At 42.5% G+C, this 19743-nt stretch overlaps 1 protein-coding gene across 5 annotated transcripts in view; it reads left to right on the forward strand.

The window, feature by feature from the left end:
* Nucleotides 1–7538: 7538 nt before the first annotated feature.
* The window catches only part of LOC131684012 (uncharacterized), a 271053-nt gene continuing 258848 nt past the window's right edge, over nt 7539–19743 (forward strand). The window contains exons 1-2 of one of the 5 annotated variants that reach the window (XM_058966474.1): nt 7539–8272; nt 8524–9001. In XM_058966474.1, the coding sequence (XP_058822457.1) occupies nt 8959–9001 (43 nt within the window). In that variant the 5' untranslated portion in view covers nt 7539–8272; nt 8524–8958. The remainder of the gene's footprint in view (nt 8273–8523; nt 9002–19743) is intronic. The other 4 variants (XM_058966475.1, XM_058966472.1, XM_058966476.1 and 1 more) reach the window with 4 other exon arrangements.

A 19743-nucleotide genomic window follows, 5' to 3' on the forward strand; every position in this document is an offset into this window, starting at 1 on the left:
GAATGAGGAGATGTCAATCCGGTTACAGAAGACGTGAAGAGCCACACAGACAGCAGCGATATCTAGAGCCACTAAACAACGGAGAAGTGTTTCGGGTGCCTGGGTTTCGGCTACCAGGCCAGAAACTGCAATGGTCCAGTATGACTTGATCGGTGTAGAAGATATGGGAAGAGGTGACACATTGCTAGAGACTGCACAAACAACCGAAGTACATGCTCTGCATAAAGGAGGTCGGGAAGGACCACACGACGGGAGGCTTCTTGTGCCCATAGTACATAAAGGCGAATGCTCGCTACTGATGATAGAGATAACCCAGCTTAATCTCAATCATTGCAACATTGCACAGCGACTGTTGTGACAATCGTCACCAAAAACGAAGTGCGGCGTTGTAATTATTGCAGAACCGCATCGTGTTCCTCCCAATAACGGTAACTGGGTGGTGGATAATGCAGTGATGGCGACAATCCAAGTGATGGGCGGTTTCCCTGTTCAAGAAAGTAATCGCCAGGATGAACGACGTATTCGTGTGGTGCTATTAAGCTCCCTCCGCGGTGGTCATCAAAGCAGTACAATCGGATGCTGGATGAGTTAGACGAACGAACGCCGGTTGTTATAGGAGGAGATTCTAACGCTTGGGTCGTTGAGTGGGGTAGCAGGCTGACCAACGCAAGGGGTTACAGCTTATTGGAAGCTTTGGCGAAGACATTCCCAAGATCAAGGGTCCAACGACGCCAGTTGAAATGTGCGCAAACAAACTGAAAATCATTGTTTAGGGCTCTTCCAGAAGCACGACCCAACCGCATAGCCGCCAACGCTGGTGACAATCGGGTTCCCAACGACGACTTTCTTATAGTGGTAAAAGGGCTGAAAGCGAAGAAAAAACCCGGTTTGGACAGTATTCCCAACGTGGCACTGAAGACGTTGCAGGACATGTTCAGGATATTTATACCGAAATGCCTCAACGAAGGCTAATAGGTATAGATGTAAGATTTAGAAGCCAGGAAAGCTACAAGGAGTTCCAGCAGAGTACCATACCCTTGGTGAACTTTTGGAAAGGGTTATTCTCAACACGATGCCGAATTGCGCTGAAAGTTAGAACAGAGTAACCAATAATCCGGATCATCCGATTCATCTCAAATGTGTCGGTGTGGGTGCATAACATACATGGCGAGGTGAGCTTCCATTTGACGCGGTTTTTGTCTGAGCACGGATGCTTCCAGAAGTACCAGCATCGGTTTGGACATGTTCAACTGGTTTGAGGACGCAAAGGTTGCTGAGACGCTGAATTTCCTCCTCTGTAGCTGCATGCTGTAGGCGACGGGTCGCTTTGTTCGGAACACAGGTTGCCCCGGAGGGATAGTTTGATTTGCGTCTTATGCTGATGCCGGTTTTAGATCAGAGTCGCTCTAGGTTCGCTCTTAGTTGTCATTTTTATAAGGATTTTCTAAATACTAGAGCGAACCTCGAGCAACTCGAATCTAAAACCGAAATCAGGAACGTTGTTGATATGCACCTCCGCGTACTTCCTTCCGTTGCTGACACTATGTACGGAGACGACCGTGGTTGTTTTTGTTTTCCTCATGCTGGTGTTGGACTTGTTCGCACTGATGTTGGTCTTCTTCGCTGAATCTTTTCTTGAGAAGCAGGTACAGTAGCCCTCTTTGTAGCCTTTTTTCCACAGTCCCGGCAATAATGGTCTTGATACTGGAAATCCTTAGAATAGTGCATTCTTCCACATGACTAACATGGAGTTCGCGGCTGTTCGGCAATTTGCTTATTTCCTACAGCCACTGGTTGACGTTTTGGTTTTGTAGAGTTGTAATTATGTCTGACAGCATGCACCGCTGGCTGAGATGCATTTTCGACCAGTACGTTGTCCTTCTTGAGGTTGACCAGACCTCTGCAGTCCTCGGCGACCTTCGTCAAGGTTATATCCGCTGTCTTGTTTAGTTTCGTGATGCGCCTCATTCATATTTTCGAGTCTCTTGAGGACCTTAGCTCACAGACAAAAATGAGACATTTGCATTGTTCTTCGGACAGTTCAGATAGCTTGAAACTTACACAGGCTATATTTTCACGGCACGAGTACGCTAAAATGTCATCTGAATCCTCCTTGGCTGTTTGCAGGCACTGATACCGCCGATGGAACACAGAAATCGGAAATCCGAAAAGGGATTTCAGTTTTTCGATCGTCTCTTTGAAAGTGTATTGATTCGGCAGCTTAGGTAGAATTAAACTGGTGTACCTTTCGCGGGCTGCAATCCAGTGCAGTGTATGAGGCCTTGGCCCAAGAGGTCCTGGGTGAAGGCGCCCAGGTCAGGTCGTTAGGGGCGGAAATGACTCTTCAGTGCAAGCATCTGGACAAGTTCACGACCGCAGACGATGTCGTCGCAGCCGTCAAGGAGCAAGGCGACGTGACAATCGAGCGGGCCTCTGTGCGTTTTAGAGGGGGACCCTCCGGCACCCAAGTAGCCTGCGGCGAGGAGGGGCATAAGGAGCGGGGTTGCACTAAGGCGCACAAGTGCCTTATCTGCACCGCTAAGAAGCAAGCCCGTAATCATGCTATGAGCGGACCTTCGTGTCCCTTCGGTAAGGCAAATAAGAAGAAGCCGTGAACGTTACACAGCTAAATCTTAACCATTGTGCAGCAGCCCAACAGCAGTTCAGTTCAACCAGATGATCGACAGGCTCTCGTCAGACCTAGTGGGCCGGAAACCGGTAGTCATAGCGGGAGACTTTAACGCTTGGGCAGTGGAGTGGGGCAGCCGCTGTACAAATAGCAGGGGCCAAGCGCTAATGGAGGCGCTTGCGAAACTCGATACTGTGCTAGCTAACAATGGCTCCGCTAGTACATTCCGTAGAAACGGGGTGGAGGCTTGGATTGACGTAACATTTGCCAGCCCGAGTCTGATTCCAGGCATGGAATGGAGGGTAGACGAAGAGTACGCGGGTGCAAGTCCAATCACTTCGACAGCGAAGCTTTCACCGCGGCCCTGGGACCGGAGGCCAACACCGACAGTCTAAGCGGGGATGCGCTGGTAGCTGTTCTATCACGCGCGTGCGACGCCACTATGCCGAGAAAAACCCTGCCAAGAAACGGCAGATGCCCGGTATACTGGTGGAGTGCCGAGATTGCAGCTCTACGATCAGCCTGTCTCAGAGCTAGACGTAGGATGCAAAGAGCTCGCACCGAGAATGCAAGAGAGATCCGCCGTGAAGTGTTTCGAGCTGCGAAATTGGCCCTTAACAAGGCCATTAAAAGCAGCAAGAGAGCGTGTTTCGACAACCTGTGTGAGAGTGCCAACGCGAATCTGTGGGGTGACGCCTACAGGATCGTGATGGCCAAGACCAAAGGGGGCTCTTCACCCTCAGAACGGTCTCCGGAACGGTTGGCAACGATAATCGAAGTACTCTTCCCGTCTCGAGCCACAAGCCCCTGGCCATCTGCACTACGAGACAGTGCGGGCACGGCCGAAACGGTGGCTCCGGTGACGAATGAAGAACTACTCGCAATGGCTAAATCCCTAGCAATGAACAAAGCTCCAGGGCCGGACGGAGTTCCAAACAGCGCTCTCAAGGCAGCGATCATAGCGAACCCGACCATGTTCAGGCTAGCTATGCAGAGATGCTTTGACGAGTGCCGTTTCCCCGATAGATGGAAAAGGCAGAGATTGGTGCTGTTGCCGAAGCCCGGGAAGCCGCCAGGCGACCCATCGGCATACAGACCAATCTGTCTGATCGACACGACTGGTAAACTGCTTGAGAGGATTATCCTCAACAGGCTAACCCCGTACGCAGAAGGTACGGACGGTTTGTCAAGCAACCAGTTTGGATTTCGGAAGGGTAAGTCCACAGTGGACGCTCTCAACTCAGTGATAAAGACTGCCGAGATAGCGATCCAACAAAAAAGGCGAAGCATTAGATACTGTGCGTTAGTGACACTGGACGTGAAGAACGCATTCAACAGCGCAAGCTGGGATGTCATCGCGCTCTCGTTACACCAGCTTAGCCTACCGGTGGGTCTGTACCGGATCCTGGAAAGCTACTTCCAGAACCGCGTACTGCTATACGAGACCGATGCCGGTCAGAAAAGGGTTCCGATCACCGCCGGAGTCCCGCAGGGCTCGATCCTAGGCCCGGTGCTATGGAACCTCATGTATGACGGGGTTCTGAGACTGAAGTTCCCTCCTGGGATCAAGATCGTCGGCTTTGCCGACGACGTAACCTTGGAGGTCTACGGGGAGTCAATCCCCGAGGTAGAACTAACTGCAGAACACGCGATAAACACGGTGGAGGAATGGAAGAGCGCGAGAGGCCTGGAGCTCGCTCAGCATAAGACGGAGGTAGTTACATGCAGTTATCCATGTGGGAGAAGTCGTGATCACCTCACAGCGGAGCCTGAAGTCTTTGGAGTCATTATAGACGACAAGCTGACCTTCGGCAGCCATGTCGACTATACATGCAAGAGAGTGTCGACTGCTGTTGCGGCTCTATCGATAATGATGTCCAACAGCTCAAAGGTGTGCGTCAGTAGACGTAGGTTACTGGCAGGCGTTGCCGTATCTATCCTCAGGTACGGCGCCCCGTCATGGTCAAGAGCACTTAAGGTAACCAGTTACCTACAGAAACTGGAGAGCACCTACCGCGTGATGTGCCTCAGAGTGATATCTGCCTATCGCACGGTATCACACGATGCATCCTGCGTGGTAGCGAGCATGATGCCAGTCAGGCTGGTCATTCGGGAAGATGAGAAGTGCTTCGAGCTACGTGGAAATAGGGGAGCCCGCGAACGCACCAGGGTGACCTCGGTCGCCAGATGGCAGCGTCAGTGGGACAACTCCTCGAAAGGTAGGTGAACCCACCGGCTGATACCTAGCATACCGAGCTGGGTGGGAAGACCCCATGGGGAAGTTCACTTCCACCTGACACAATTCCTGTCAGTCCATGGCTGTTTCCGACAGTACCTCCACAGGTTCGGGCACGCGGGGGTCCCAGTCTGCCCGGACTGCCCAGGTGTAGACGAAACTGCCGAACACATACTGTTCGTATGTCATCGGTTCGACGTCGAAAGAAGAGCAATGTTTGACGTCTGTGGCTGGGACACAACCCCTGATACCCTTATTCAGCGGATGTGTCAATCGGTGGAGAAGTGGAACGCAGTCTCGGCTGCTACCATCCAGATTGCCAGTAGGCTACAGGTAATCTGGCGAACCAAGCAACAGACGACGGGCACGGCTAACTAGTGATTGGTTAGCTGGAGCGAAAAAGGCCAAGCGCAAAAAAGGGAGTGAATGGTCTGTTCATGCCGAGGCAGGTTTGGCGACCGCGTAAGGGGTAAACCCAGCCACCCCGAAGCAGAAGAAGAGCGAGTGTATAGGCGTATATGTGCACTGCCTCATGCCAAGAAGGGAGGGTCGTAGCGTAGTATGCTTGGACTTAGCTATCGATGCCTCGTGGCGTTGCAGAGGAGTGAAAGGGTGAGCATCCAAGTCAGTCTCACACGATATGTTAAGGGTGAGCACAAAAGTCAGCCTCACATGGTATGGTAAAGGCTAGCACAAAAGTAAGCCTAGCAAGGAATGAAAAAGGTGAGCACACAAGTCAGCCTCGCATGGTATGTCAGAAGTGGGGCCTAAGAAAAATGTCCCACATGGGATGCCAGGGGGAGTGACAGGGGTATAATAGAGTGGCACGATCGAGAGTGAATCAGGTGATAGGGTGTGCATCCAAGTCAGCCTCACATGGTATGGAAGAGGCGAGCACAAAAGTAAGCCTAGCAAGGAATAAGTAAGGTGAGCACACAAGTCAGCCTCGCAAGGAACGAAAAAGGTGAGCACAAAAGTCAGCCTCATGTGGAGTGTTAGAGAGTGAATCAAGGTGCGATAGAGAAAGCACCCAAGTAAGCCTCATACAGGACGTATGAACGCGTGAGCGAGAGTGAATGAGTACATGAAGTACAGCCATCCCCCAGAAGTAATACCGAGAGGTAGTTCCTGGGGGGAACGATGGCGGAGCCCAATGGAGTTTAGTCGGTATTAATGGCAGCGTCACCATTCGAGCCCGACTCGCCCTCAGTACACCCCGTGTGGTAGCTTGGACACCTACAAATAGCACGTGTACTGGGTTAGTACGTAAACAGTCTTCTCCATTGTAAAAAAAAGGGTTAAGTTTCCGCATTAGTAGTCGGAGTTTCGCGGCATCGTCGAGTTTGCTGGCATCTTTATCAAACAGGTCCGAGTAGCGGGAAAACCACGAGCCAAACGTGCTTCCCTGCTCTGAATTGTGACAGAACTCGGTTATGTTGCTCGAAAGTGAATCGAGCGCTACGTCATCTCGGGACATTTCCTTGCGGCCTATCTGGGTTGCTGTCATCTGCTTGAGATACCTGACTGATGAGTCTGTGCTGCTGAGTGAGAATCTCGATAAGTGCTTGCTGGAATCTGGGCTATTCTCCGGCGTGATCTGCTGCACCACTACGTGTCGTCATCGTATCTAACCTCAATTTTACGGTGTCGACGCAACGATATTAATTAAAACTTTATTCTAATGATAAGAAAAAAAATAAAATAAGACGATGGAAAATTCCCGACTGGCTTGGCGCGGGACAATCTAGCTTGTGACTTCACTCGAAGCGGGCGATGTCAATCGATGTGATAGCTACGTCAGATGATGAGCCACCGCTGGGGTCGTTGGGTCACAGTGTTGCCATTGAGCATTGCATGAAAATGTATAACCTCACTTTTGTGACAGTTCAGAGAGCTTGTTTACAAGGACTTAGAAAATTTTTGATTCCACCCAGTATAAGAAACTTGGTTCGAATTCTAACACCATGTAAACAAGCTCGCTGAACTGTCATTTCTCGAGCATTTTTACTCATATGACGTCATCTTGTAATGCTCAATACCAACATTAATAGTAACAGAGTATTATCGGGAAACGAACCGGCTTGTGGTGAGTTACAACTAACTTTCTTGGATCATACGGTTAAACGTATGTAGCGTCGGAATTTATCAGCATGCGGGGGTCAATAGAGATTGCACACTTTCCCTCAGAATGTTACTCCCAAGCAACGTTATTGCAATATACACATTACCCAATCTCAATTGGCTCTTGTCAATAATGGGGTATCAACATACAGGCGCTTATTCGACTGGCACAAAAATTGCACGCCGAAATTTGCTGCGACGAAAAATAATCGTCACATCTTCTTTGGAAAAGTCCGGACAATATTGAATCGCAAACCACGCGGAGCAAATCTGACAGCATCACACAGCATTTTGAATTCGCGCGCTCGTCGCATCTTGAGAGAGGTAACACACGCTCTCTCTCAACTCTCATTCAGTTCTCTCGCGAGATCTTTATTTATCTCTCCGATCTCACGAAAAACCTTTCAAAACATATGTTTATCACATTGCGCGTCGACCTGAACCGCCACCGCCGCCGTCGTCGTCGTCGTCGTCGTCGATGTTTGCTGAGGCGTGTCATAGGAGGGTGGCAAGCTTTTAACTGGACTGCCACTATCAGTTTGAACTGTTCTCGCGCTGGAGGAAGTTGTCCACATTTCGCCTTTGGGTAGAGGCGTTTGTACGTTTGATTGACCTGCTACTGCCGAGTGCTATCGAGTTGAACTCGTCGAACAGTTAGTAGAATTTTAACCGGCATTTGGGGAGGACGTCATTTTCCCTCGGTACCGTCGTCGTCGTAGTCGTGATCGTTGTCGAATCTGTATATTTATCTTCGTTTGTATCAACAGCGAGGGTGATTGGCGCGTTGAGATCCGCGGTAAATTGCTGGATGCTGTAATCTGTGTAATTTTATCCATGCTATTACCCGTCAATGGAATGAGTGTGTGAAATTAACCGGCTCGCCCTGGAGGGAGTTTTCCATTGGCTGCTCGTCAATCCAACTACCGGTGTTACTGGTGGATGCTTTCGTGACGTGAATTCAGCGAGCTGAAAATACGGTGGGTTCAAGTTTGTTCGGTGCAAAGCGATGCGAGCGAAAATAAAGGCGAGTGGCAGTTCAGTTCACAGATCGTCAAAGAAGTGTAATTGATTTGTGAATAAATAATAGCTGATTGGCAGGCTACCAAACCGGCAGTTTTCGTCGTTCTCGAAAGTGTGAAAAACGTTTGAATTGTGCTGGGATAAAGTTTTGTGCTGATGGATTTTTGGGCAGCGGGAGTGTTCTATCGTTGTTGGTTCTACTCTGTGTACCATTAGGGTGGCACAAAAGTGTAAAAGTGCTGGATAAAAAGTGAAAGTGTAGAAAGGTTTATTTTTATATTAGTTGGAAATTATCGTTCTACTTGTTTGAGCATATTTGGTTAACGGATATACAACGTTTTCCCACCACTGTTTCATAGAGAACGTAGAATCCTGTTTTTGTTATTTTGATAATCACATATTTGATTTTATCGAGAATTTGTCCAAAATTCCTGCAGGTTTTGTGAATCCCTTCATTTGTCACGTTGTATGCGATTCCATAAAAGATTACATATTCTTTTCGTGTCCACCCCAACAGGCATACATAAAGCAATCGCTTTCTAACTTTGAGTGTCCAAGTTAGAATCCTATCGAAGTGTGAGGTGAAGTGTACATCAGAAGCGATTAAAAATTCAGCACTTGGCTTGAGAGGATCGAAAACATTCTCTATACGGTGAATACGCTATCCAGTGAGTGGTATCGTAGCTGAATAGTGCCTAGCTGGTCGGAGTAAAAAAGTGGTTCCTAACTTCAGCATTAATCAAAAGCAAACAGCAATAAATTGCAGCACGCGAGTTTTCAAGTGCTTTGTAGCGCTTTGAAGTGAAGTGTTTATCAAGTTGAACGCATCAGTGAAGCTCTGGCCCCTCTCACTACGGAGACAATAATCGGCGTTCATCGATTCCAAGCAAGGATTAGTGCCATTGCTGCGTACCGATTGACAAATTGTTTGCTTCCGCTCTGCTTCCCCGTGATGGACATGATGAACGCTGTCAGGATTCTAGCAGTTTTGTTCGGTAAGTGGGGCACGTGCTTGATTTCCGACGTTTGATTTGATTAATCATTTAGAAAACATTTGCCATAGTGAAACCAGCCAAAATAATAAGTATTCATCTTTGAGTATTTTCTGTTTTCCATATTTCATAGGAGTATTGATATAATTGATTGATGACCATTTCTATGCAGGAAATATAATCAACAACCCAATAGAAAATAAGTACACAATAAACTGTTAAATTGCATTCACAAAAAAAATCACAACTATCGGATATCCAATAGATTCAGCTTGTACGATCACCCCGGATTGCAATTCCGTTATTGATCAAGATTGAAATTAAAATTGCACAGAAATTCAATAGATGATAATACCTGTGAGTAACTTAAGACTTCTGGTATCCAAAGTTCAATACCGATGTCTGCAATGTGGTCCAAAGCTCATTACCGATCGCAGCAAGAAAGAGACGGAATGTTAGTCCGATACTAGAAACTGTATATACTACTGCTCACTCCACAAGTACCATGGGAGGTAGGAGATTAAGAGTAAGTGTAGGTGCTCGATTAAAAATTCTGATGGAATTCGGAGACCAGGTGCCTAGCAATACGTTTTACGAATATAACGACGAATAGCGAGAAAATTTCTAGAAATATACTTAATTCAAATATTATTCTTAAAGAACACAAACAAGCAAAAGGAAATCCTTCACTTAATCTCGAAAAAAAAGGTAAATAAGCTAAAGCTACAACTAAAAAGATATCGATTGCATTCGCGAAGAGAATATGAAATAATTTTGAGCGGCCCAAAATAAGCATAACTGTTAGTGGACATACTAACAATTTCACGCGCGCGTCGTTTAATAATATTTTAACTACTAGAAAGCGAAGCAAGCAGCTTTATTACAAATAGATAAGAAGTATGATAAGAGAAAATTTACTAATTTAATGCACAACGCTGAAGTCTAAAATGTGCAAGAATAGAAGAAGAGGTTTCTGTTTTGTCGCTACTTACGACATGGAAGTAGGAACCCGGTGGAGCAACTCTTGACTTCTGCAGCCGGATGCTACGATTATCGGATATCCAATAAATGATTATCTAAGTATTTATTGTATTATGAGAAAATAATAATCAAATAGAATTGTTTGATGATAACCTGGGGTAAACCACGATCCATTCGAGAAGGGCCATCCTTGCTGGATGCAATTAAATTGCTTCTTTATTTGTTGTAGCTGCTTCAGCTCGTGTACGTTTACTGCGCCCGGTTGCTATGCTTAATTTTTTCTGCAAACTGAATATTTAGGTGGCGCAGAAAACTTGTGGAAGGCGAACGAATGGTTCGGATTGCGATTTTTTCCCATGCCTGCGAGCAACGAAATTGTTCCGTCCATTCACGAGTGAGCAATGCACTGAGCATGAGAAAACACTACTGGATTATTCAGTTTCATGCAGCGTCTCATTCATTTCAGAAATCAGAAAGCGCACCGCTTGTTACCAGCAAACAAACTAACAAAAACTACCCGCGTCGCTCTGCTATGTGTACACTATAGAAACAACGAAGACCAGTTACCTCCATACTGTTATTAAAATGAGTGAATCAAAAAATAAATTGCGCTCATTACGGAGAACATGGCGATTGACTTTACGCAGACCCTGCTTAGTTGATAAAGGTAAAAATAGAGCTTGTGTCTACAGAAGTGCCACACATACAACTACATCATACAAGGATCGTAGTCCTGATAAAGTTTAATTATTTAGACGAGGCAGGAAGCTTCGTTGCGAAGAACAATATGCAACTCGACGTCGAATATTAAAACGTCAAAATTAAGATCCCGTGTATATGGACAATGATGTGACGGAAATGCGCCTATACGATTTGGCACCGCACACTAGCACAGATTACATGAAAAGATTTATGTCGAAGTCTGGAGAAGTGGAACATACCTAGTAAAGTTTTAAACAATAAAGGAGACGGCTAAATTAAAGGCCTTTCTAACAAACAATTGTGGTACCGGTACCGAAAATCCCGGGAATACCGACCCATTATTGGTGCGTGAGATTGGTACTGAATAAAAGCAGGTACCGGTATTTCCGGTACCATACAAGTTTTCTTTATGAAAAAATATGTAGACTCTCTAGCGGGACCCGTTTCCAAATATCGCTGGTTTTTAATTGAATTTGATTATCTTCTAGATAAATCGTTCAGCTTACGCCTTTGTGGGGAAATAAGGCCATCATCATAATAATTCTAGAAGTTGATAATTACTAATTCCCGTTATACTGCACGATATGTTTAAATTCCTGCAATATTTGGTCGAAATAAAATTTCAACTATCTTCTACTAAATTTCAAAAATGCACATCTCGCATAAAAGCAAAAATTTGTTTTGATTTTTTTATTAGCGACATTCTGATTGGTTCCAGTTATTCAGTGGGTGGCGCGTAATAACCCGAGCAGAGTCTGACAACAAATTGAAAACTAAACTTGATGTTGTGATGTTCGGCAAATGATTACTCAGGTTGTTGTCGTTTCGGTCGGTTTAACGGTTAAAAGATCAAAATGGAGAGCAACAAAATTGTCCTATGACATCAATCAGAAAACTAATTCTGCTATTAGTGAGAGTAAATTGAAAGCTCATTGAGATGTTGAAAATTTTTTTGATGACAAAATATGTTATTTAAAAAATCTGAACTGATAGCAAAATAAGATTTCAATTTGATGCTATTATCAAAATATGATTTCTACTTGTTGTTATTTTGATGTTCGACTTTGCTCGGGAAGGCTGTTACGTAAGTCATGTCTGTATTTTGTTTGCGATTAAATCTTTATCTATAAAAGAACGAACAGAGATTTAGAAGCTTATAATGTTAGAGTTGGTGAACTGCTTTGAATGGAGCGATTCGTAATTTTTGGTGATTGGAAAAGTCATGAAAATTCCATAGTTTACAGGAAATTAGGAGCTTTAATATGCATAAAAATCGAAAGCAATTTGCAGCAAAGCGATAATGCCGAGAGGAAATGCGACCAACGTATTTACATTCTCGCTCCGCTTTACTGTTGGTGATAGGGTTTCTTACATTTACCATCTGTTAAAGTCGACAAAAGTCGCACCGCTTTGGGACCATTCATAAATTACGTAACGCAAAAATTGCCCAAAATTGACCCCCCCTCCCCCTATGTAACAAATTGTCACAAATTTTTCCATCCCCCCCTCCCCTGTTACGTAACAAATTCCAAGAAAAAATTTTTTTTTCTTCGATGAAAACATGTTACGTAACGATCTAGTTAACACCCCCTCCCCCCTATGTCACAACTTGTCACAACTTGTCGTACCCCCTCCCCCCCTAAAAGTGTTACGTAATTTATGAACGGTCTCTTGCAGATATTGAATTCAAAGTGAAATAAAAGGTGCCGCATTCTAAAAATAACTTCTGTTGCAATGAGACATCAGTTTAAGCGTTCAATTTCACTTTGAAGCGTTTGTCAGATCTTTTGAAAAAAAATATCGGAGTATCGCTGCTTTACCGGTACTACCGGTACTGCGGGTTTCAGTACCGTAGTACTGGTTCTCGCCAGAATGGGTCGGTACTGCGAACCCCAAAACAAACCATCAGGCTGGTTTAATCTGGTACTGCGAAATTCTTTAATATGTGGCCGAATGTTATTCTTGGAAGGAGATTCTCTACTTTCCGCGGATTGTGCACAGATGTCAACACTATGATTTGAATGTTCTGTTTAAGTATTGAATAAACAGTCGGGGTGGTGCTTGCCTTTCATCCCTTGCTCCCAGTCGAAGATCTTTTACTTAAGGCTGTCACGTCCAAAATCTAGAGCATGGCTCAGAACTTATGAAACGAGATGCAGCTCTACTATTGGCGAGATTGCCCGTTAACTTGTTTGTTCTGACCTTATTCTCCGTGCTCAGAGAAGACGTCAAGACACAATTCACTCGAATCAAGGTCTTATCTCAAACTTGATGTCGGTATGGCGTATCCTGAGAGGTGCCGAGATTCGAGATACTTGTACGATTTACCACGAATCATGTCTGGAATCTTCTCACCTTTGTCTATCTCGTTAGCCACCAGTGTCGGCCAATCACTTTGATAGCAGCTGAACAGGTCGTCATTTCTCTAGGTCAGCGGTTCTCAAACTTTTTCATATCGCGGACCCCTTATAAATCATCCTGGGTTGCTGCGGACCCCCACGGATAAACATCGATTTTGTATGCTATTAGTTTGTTAGGAAACAAGATTTGAAATTTCAATTTTACTCGGAAAATATATTTTTTTCGCGGATCCCCAGCAACGATTTTACGGCTCCCTCGGGGTTACACCTCTGTAGAATTTAAAAAATCATTTTTTAATTTATTAGTCTAAAATGTGCTTTAGGGTGTTAAAATGATATCCCAAAACATGGAAGACGAAAACAATACATAAATGGTCAAATTTAACTTTTCCGGAAACCTTTTTTTTAGCTAGCATGAAATGTAACTCGAACAAATGATTTTTGTTCGTTTTGAAATTTTCACAGTGTATTTGAAATTGATTTCTCTGGCGACGTACGTACGATTTTATTTTTTTATCCCCTGTTTTTTTTAAATTAAACATTTTGTGTCGATTTTTATGACATTTTCGGCGATTTTCACTCATTTCGCGAAAAATCAAAATATTCAAAAAAATGCTACGTGCATCGTTTGCTATTGTCACAAGGAATTAGAAAAATTTAAGTCAAAAGTAAAAAATTACGGGAGATAGTTTTCCGGACCTCAAGAGTACTATAAAACCTTAATTGTTACTTGGGTATACACTACTTGTCTATCAGTATAAGCTTTCCGTTTGCTCAGGTACGCTACTCTGCAAAACGACGACAACAAAATCGGCTGTTTAGTGACAACGAGCGAGCGTCCTTCCACCATATCAGTCAGTCGAAGTTCCATTTCATCGCAGGTCTACCAGATATCGATGACGCTAACTTCAGGGCCTGTATTTGTAAGAGTGAGCAAATTGTCAAAACGAAACGAAACGGAATTTTTTCGCAAACTTTGTAAAACGAAATATTTAGGAAAATTTCGTTTAATTTCGCAAATTTCGCTGAAATTTTGAGAATTTTTTTTGCCTGTTTCGCAAAATTTACGATTATTCTTCCAAATTTACCAGAATCCAATTGATTTTAGAATTTCTTAGTTACATCGATTTTACACAAAACTGGCAACGATTTATCTATTGAAAAGTGAACCGATTCATTCGGAGATATTCTCAATTCTTAAAGCCGACTTACGATTAATGGACAGATTCCGATAACTGATCGGAGCAACGAAGTTACCTGATCTATCATTCGCATGGCGCACTGATGAAAAACTGAATCAAAGTACAGCTCACTCGTTTTATACATTATACAATTATATCATAGAGAAATTTCGTCCATCTCGAGCGTTAAAGTTATATAAAAATTATCACTGCCTATTCAAAGGTAATTGAGATATCTGCACCAGGTGCACTAGTTGCCAAATTGAATAACACTAGTTTACAAATTTAGGGGTAATCACTTTAAGTTAAGAAAAAAATTGTTTTCTAAATAAAGCTTGCGTCGCTTAACACGAAAACAACACCTGTTTTCCTTTTTTAAAAAAAGTTTGCATATTTTTTTTTGAAAAGCATGTTTTGTGTACTCTTTGCATGTATTCGACACTATTTCATAAAAAACATCAGACGATCCACTTAATTTCTTTGTAAACTAGTATAATAAATGATACATATTTGCTGTCTTGGGAAAAGATAATAATTTCTGGGAAACCTCTATTTCTAGACCTTGTTGTAACTGTAATTCTATTCTTTTTATCCTAATAAATTTCATTTTACGCATTTTGAATCATGATGTGCGGAAAAGGTAAATTTTTCGAGTTTTTGCCTTTCTCATATAAAGAAAAGCTATGCAATCACTGAAAAATCGACTTTTCAACCGAGGCCCGGAGGGCCGAGTGTCATATACCATTCGATTCAGTTCGTCGAGATCGACAAATGTCTCTGTGTATGTGCGTGTGTGTCATTTAAACTCACACAATTTTGTCAGAGATGGCTGAACCGATTTTCACAAACTTAGTTTCATAAGCTGCTATTGAATTTTAGTTGATCCGACTTCCGGTTCCGGAGTTACGGGTTGAATAGTGCGGTCACATAGCAAATTCATTTATAAACTGGTACAACCATAATGTCCAAATGACGTAAAACATATTAAAATGGGTTCAAAATTACTTTAGTTTGCAGGTCTGGATCACTAATGATAAATCAAAGCAGCTTTGAACACATTGGCCACCTATGATGGTGCATGATGCCTCCGGGGAACCCGCCAAGTTCCTAAGCTAATATCACACCTATTACCCAGCGAATCGTCTACCGATTTTTACAAACTTGATTTCAAATGAAAGATACAGTAATGCCATTGACTGCTGCTGAATTTCGGTTCTGACTCTTAGTTCTGGAGTTACAGGTTGGTTAGTAAGCTTACACTGGAATTTCCCATATAAATCGGTACAATCGTAACACCGCAGAGGCTAAAAACTATTGAAATGGTCACCAAATTACTTCGATGTGCACATCTAGATCACTGATTGCCAATCAAACATTCTTTGGATATATTGTACACTATCGACGATTCCGGAAGTCCCGGATTTCGGGCATATTCCACAATTAAAGTCATATCGGTTCTTTGGTGATGACAGAACCGATGTTCTCAAACCAAGTCTCAAAGGAAAGGCAACATTTGCGGTTGAGTATTGTGTCACCACTCAGCACACCCCCTCCCCCCACCCTTGCCCTCACACCTCGCTCCTTTATCACACTTCTCCCTTTGGACCGCCCTTACATCCTCATTTCCTTCATCCACCCATGTATACCGAAATAAGATGAAGGATGTCTGACGCATTCTCCACTCCCACTCTACTAAACCCCCACCTGCTCCACTTCCAAACCCATTCCACCAACATTTCAAAATATAATCACATAAAGATAACATTGAACTCATATTGATTAAGTTAATCAAATATTAGGGGAGCCCGGGGCTAGTTGGTGGTTGGGGTAAGTTGGCGAAATCCCTTTGTCTTCGTTTCTATTAGACATTTTGTTTTGTAAAAGTTGTGGGCGATATTGTGTTTTGCATACCAACTAATTTTTTAAAATTTTAAACACTTTCTCAATTGATTTTACTTTTCGATAGTGCGTAAAAAGAGTTTCAGTATCCGTATAGATATTAAATCTATCCATAAATTTAAGTTATTTTTTAAATAGTTTTTTGTAAAATATACGGTTGGGGTAAGTTGGTGGTGACGCACGCGGGGCAAGTTGGCATTACTATTTACAGTGCAAATATAGTCATCAAATAAATTTTATTTTTGGAATTCACTCCAAAGTAAAACTTTGTGTATCTCGTCAATGCAGGGGATATTCAGCACGAACCTTTGATATAATTGAATCTCCATTTTCTGGCGTATTCATACATACTGCTAACTTACCCCGGGGCCGGGGTAAATTGGCGGGATTTCCGCGTCACACATTTTTGTCTATAAAAACAAAGACAATGCAACAAACACTTTGAGAAAATTCAGGGATGTTGGCTACATCCGCATGTTCTATTTTGCAAGATCTATCTACTTCAAAGCGGTAAAAAGGGAAACTGAAAACACCGCAAACTAGCCCCGGTCTCTCCTTTACTTTTTTGTTTAAAGTGAGTCTGCGTCTACTTTTGTGGTAGTCGTGGGATACGTGCTAAGTGAAATAAGAATGTAATAGACATTTCCACAATTATATTGAACAAAACCAGCTAAGGAATCATAGTTTGGATAAATGAGAAAGGCGCAATTGCACCACTAGGTGGATTAAAACGGGTTTTTTTTATTTATAATCTTACAATTATTACCCGGTAACGAATACTTGTTCCGTCATTAAATTTAGGTTGACGAGCCTACGTTTAAAGAAAAAAATAAATCTTGAGCTTGAGATGGCTTAGATCGGGGCGGGTATAGCTTTGCTGGTAAATCGATCGCCATGTACGCAGCTCACCTGAGTTCGAGTCACAACCTCGCACATAGGATAAGAGATTTTTCTAACCCGAAAAAAAGCGAATTACTAAGGTTAAAACCTCTATAATCGAAATAAAAAAGGCTTAGATGTAAATGTTCAGAATTCACTAGGACGCAAGCTGAATGAGTTATAATTTTCTCTTGCTAGATTGTAGCTGTGGCCCAGTATGTCTTGGGCTAACTAGAATAGATCGGACCTGCGAAATTCGAAAGGTAGAGATAGTTGCTCTTATGCCACCTAACTATTTTTATACAAAAAAAAAATAAACAAAGTTTACAGAAAAAACTATCAATAGGTTTACAATGAAATTCAAGAAAATAGAGTATAAATAAAAATATTCAAAAATATGATTATCCTCAGTGTTAGCATTAGAAAGTGAATTTTTATTATAACGTGATAGCCTTAAGAACTTTTGTAACATGTTATGTAAAAAACCCCGGCGTAAAAAAGCTTTTGCAAATGCCGTGTCAAATAAACGTTTTATGAAAAAAAAAACTATTTTTATAAATATGCAGTCACGCATTTTTGAAAAATGTGTTTAATCTCGGATGACTTACCATGAGTTACAAACATTTTTCAAAATTGGAGGCATTCTAATATACAAAAGTATTAAAAAGAAGAAACTTTTCTTATATCAAAAAATTTCGCAATAGTTCGCAAATGTTATCGTTAAAATAGAATTTCGTATTGCAAACAATATCTGCTGTTGAAATTTCGTTTCGTTTCGTATCGTAAAGTAAAGTATGTAGAATACGAAAGAGTTATTCGTTTCGATTCGTACCGCGAATGTGTAGATGGCTATGACCAGTGATGTCCCTATCCTCTGTGCAGTAAAGAGAAATTGAAATTACTCCCCACACTCTGGCAAGCAAAACGAGAGCGCTTCTCTTTCGTTCATATACACCACCGTATTTGATATGTGTAAGCGCACGTTGATGGCAGAGGTAAATTTTCATACACCCAACACTGGAACGATCTAGAGTGTGGAGAAGAGCTCTTGAAATTCTCTGTGGCGCGCTCAGATAAATTCGCCACCGCGCGCGCCCCAGAGTCGCTGTGGTGTATTCACTGGCGTGGTTTCACTGGCGTGTATTCACTGGCGTGTGATCTTTGGTTTGTTTTCGTCTTACAAGCGGCATTGCGGGTGAGATTAATTTAATTTGCACAGGTTGTTGCGTTGTGTTGTGTGGATGGCGGTGGCTTATTTCAAGCTTATATGATTTTCTACTGAAAATTGCATAGTTGCTTGGTAAAGTTTGCGAGTTTATAGAGTGTTGTTACACTACCGTGGGAAGCCTAGGGGCAAACAAGGAAAACGTTTTACGTATCAATGTATCGGCTGGTATAAACAAAGTTTTATAATGATCTGTAGTATTAGATTAATCGTATAACAGATGTAAGACGGGATTTGTACATCCACATTAGGAACGGCCTATTTTTTGTTCGACTGAATAACTCAATGGTAAGTTAACTTATTTTGATTGCGAATTTGGCGACTCCAAAAAGTAAAGTGAACCATTACAAGTAATGTCCTGGTATTACACACGTTATCGATTATTATCATACGCAGGCATTGTAATTCTCTCTCACTCACGCGAGAAGAGGCTTATCCGATGTCCAACTTTTCCGAGATAAAGTCCACATAAAACAAGATAACGTTCACGAGAATTCACATTGTTGCTTGTTTTTTTCTGTAGCGCGTTATTAAAAATAATGACGTGCCAATTAGAAGCGCTTCTATTTGACCGGTACAGTGCTTTCAAGAGGTTACAGCACTGTAGATTTTTTAAAACATTTAATTTTTCTTTATTGGTTGAATTTTGCTTACTGGTGCTTTAGGATGCTGAAAATGATATTCCAAAAAATGAATCGCGAAAACAATAAATAAATATTCAATTTTTTTCGCACCGCCTCTTATGTATACCTCGAGTATACTGAAAACGTTAACCGTGTTTTTCTCTAAATAATTTTTTTTTTGATCTGGCCGGAAATGTAACTCGAACAAATGATTTTTGATCAGCCTAAAATTTTTACAGCATGTTCAAGATTACTTTCTCCAGCGATGTACATGGGATTTAATTTTTTCATTGCATAATTTTTTAATAAGCAAATTTTGTGTCGATTTTTAACACATTTTCAGCGTTTTTCGACTAAAAAATGTACCATTTCGTGAAAAATCAAGACATAGAAAAAATCTTACGTATGCTGCTTGCTGTCGTTCTAAGAAGTTTAAAAAGCTTTGGTTTTTGGCTCTGGATCAAAAATTACGGGACATAGAGTTCCGGCCGTAGACCCCTTCCAAAAAAAAACTCCCCGACGGGAAAACGCTGCACAGCCGCCATCTTGTGACGAAATTACTCGAATAAATCATTTTTTTGCAATGAAGTAATGTTATATATCTCATTAACCCTCTGGAAGTCGCGCTTATGGCCCACTGAACGAGCAGCCGCTGATGCTTTAAGACGGGTTCGCTAGATTTTCAGAGCAGCGTGCACTGCCGGAAAGTTAAACAAGATCTCGATTCATCTCATTATTGCGTCAAGATAAATTACCGAAATATGCCTATTTTTCGTGCTCTATAGTGGTGTAACCCCTCAATAATTAGTTCTGGAATCTTTTGACGGCATTTTTCTTCTGTGCCATCATTTAAATAAATTAGCTGGTTTTCTCTCGAATTTCCATGCGATGGAAT

The sequence above is a fragment of the Topomyia yanbarensis genome, chromosome 2 (genome assembly GCF_030247195.1).
Source record: "Topomyia yanbarensis strain Yona2022 chromosome 2, ASM3024719v1, whole genome shotgun sequence".
Classification (NCBI taxonomy): domain Eukaryota; kingdom Metazoa; phylum Arthropoda; class Insecta; order Diptera; family Culicidae; genus Topomyia; species Topomyia yanbarensis.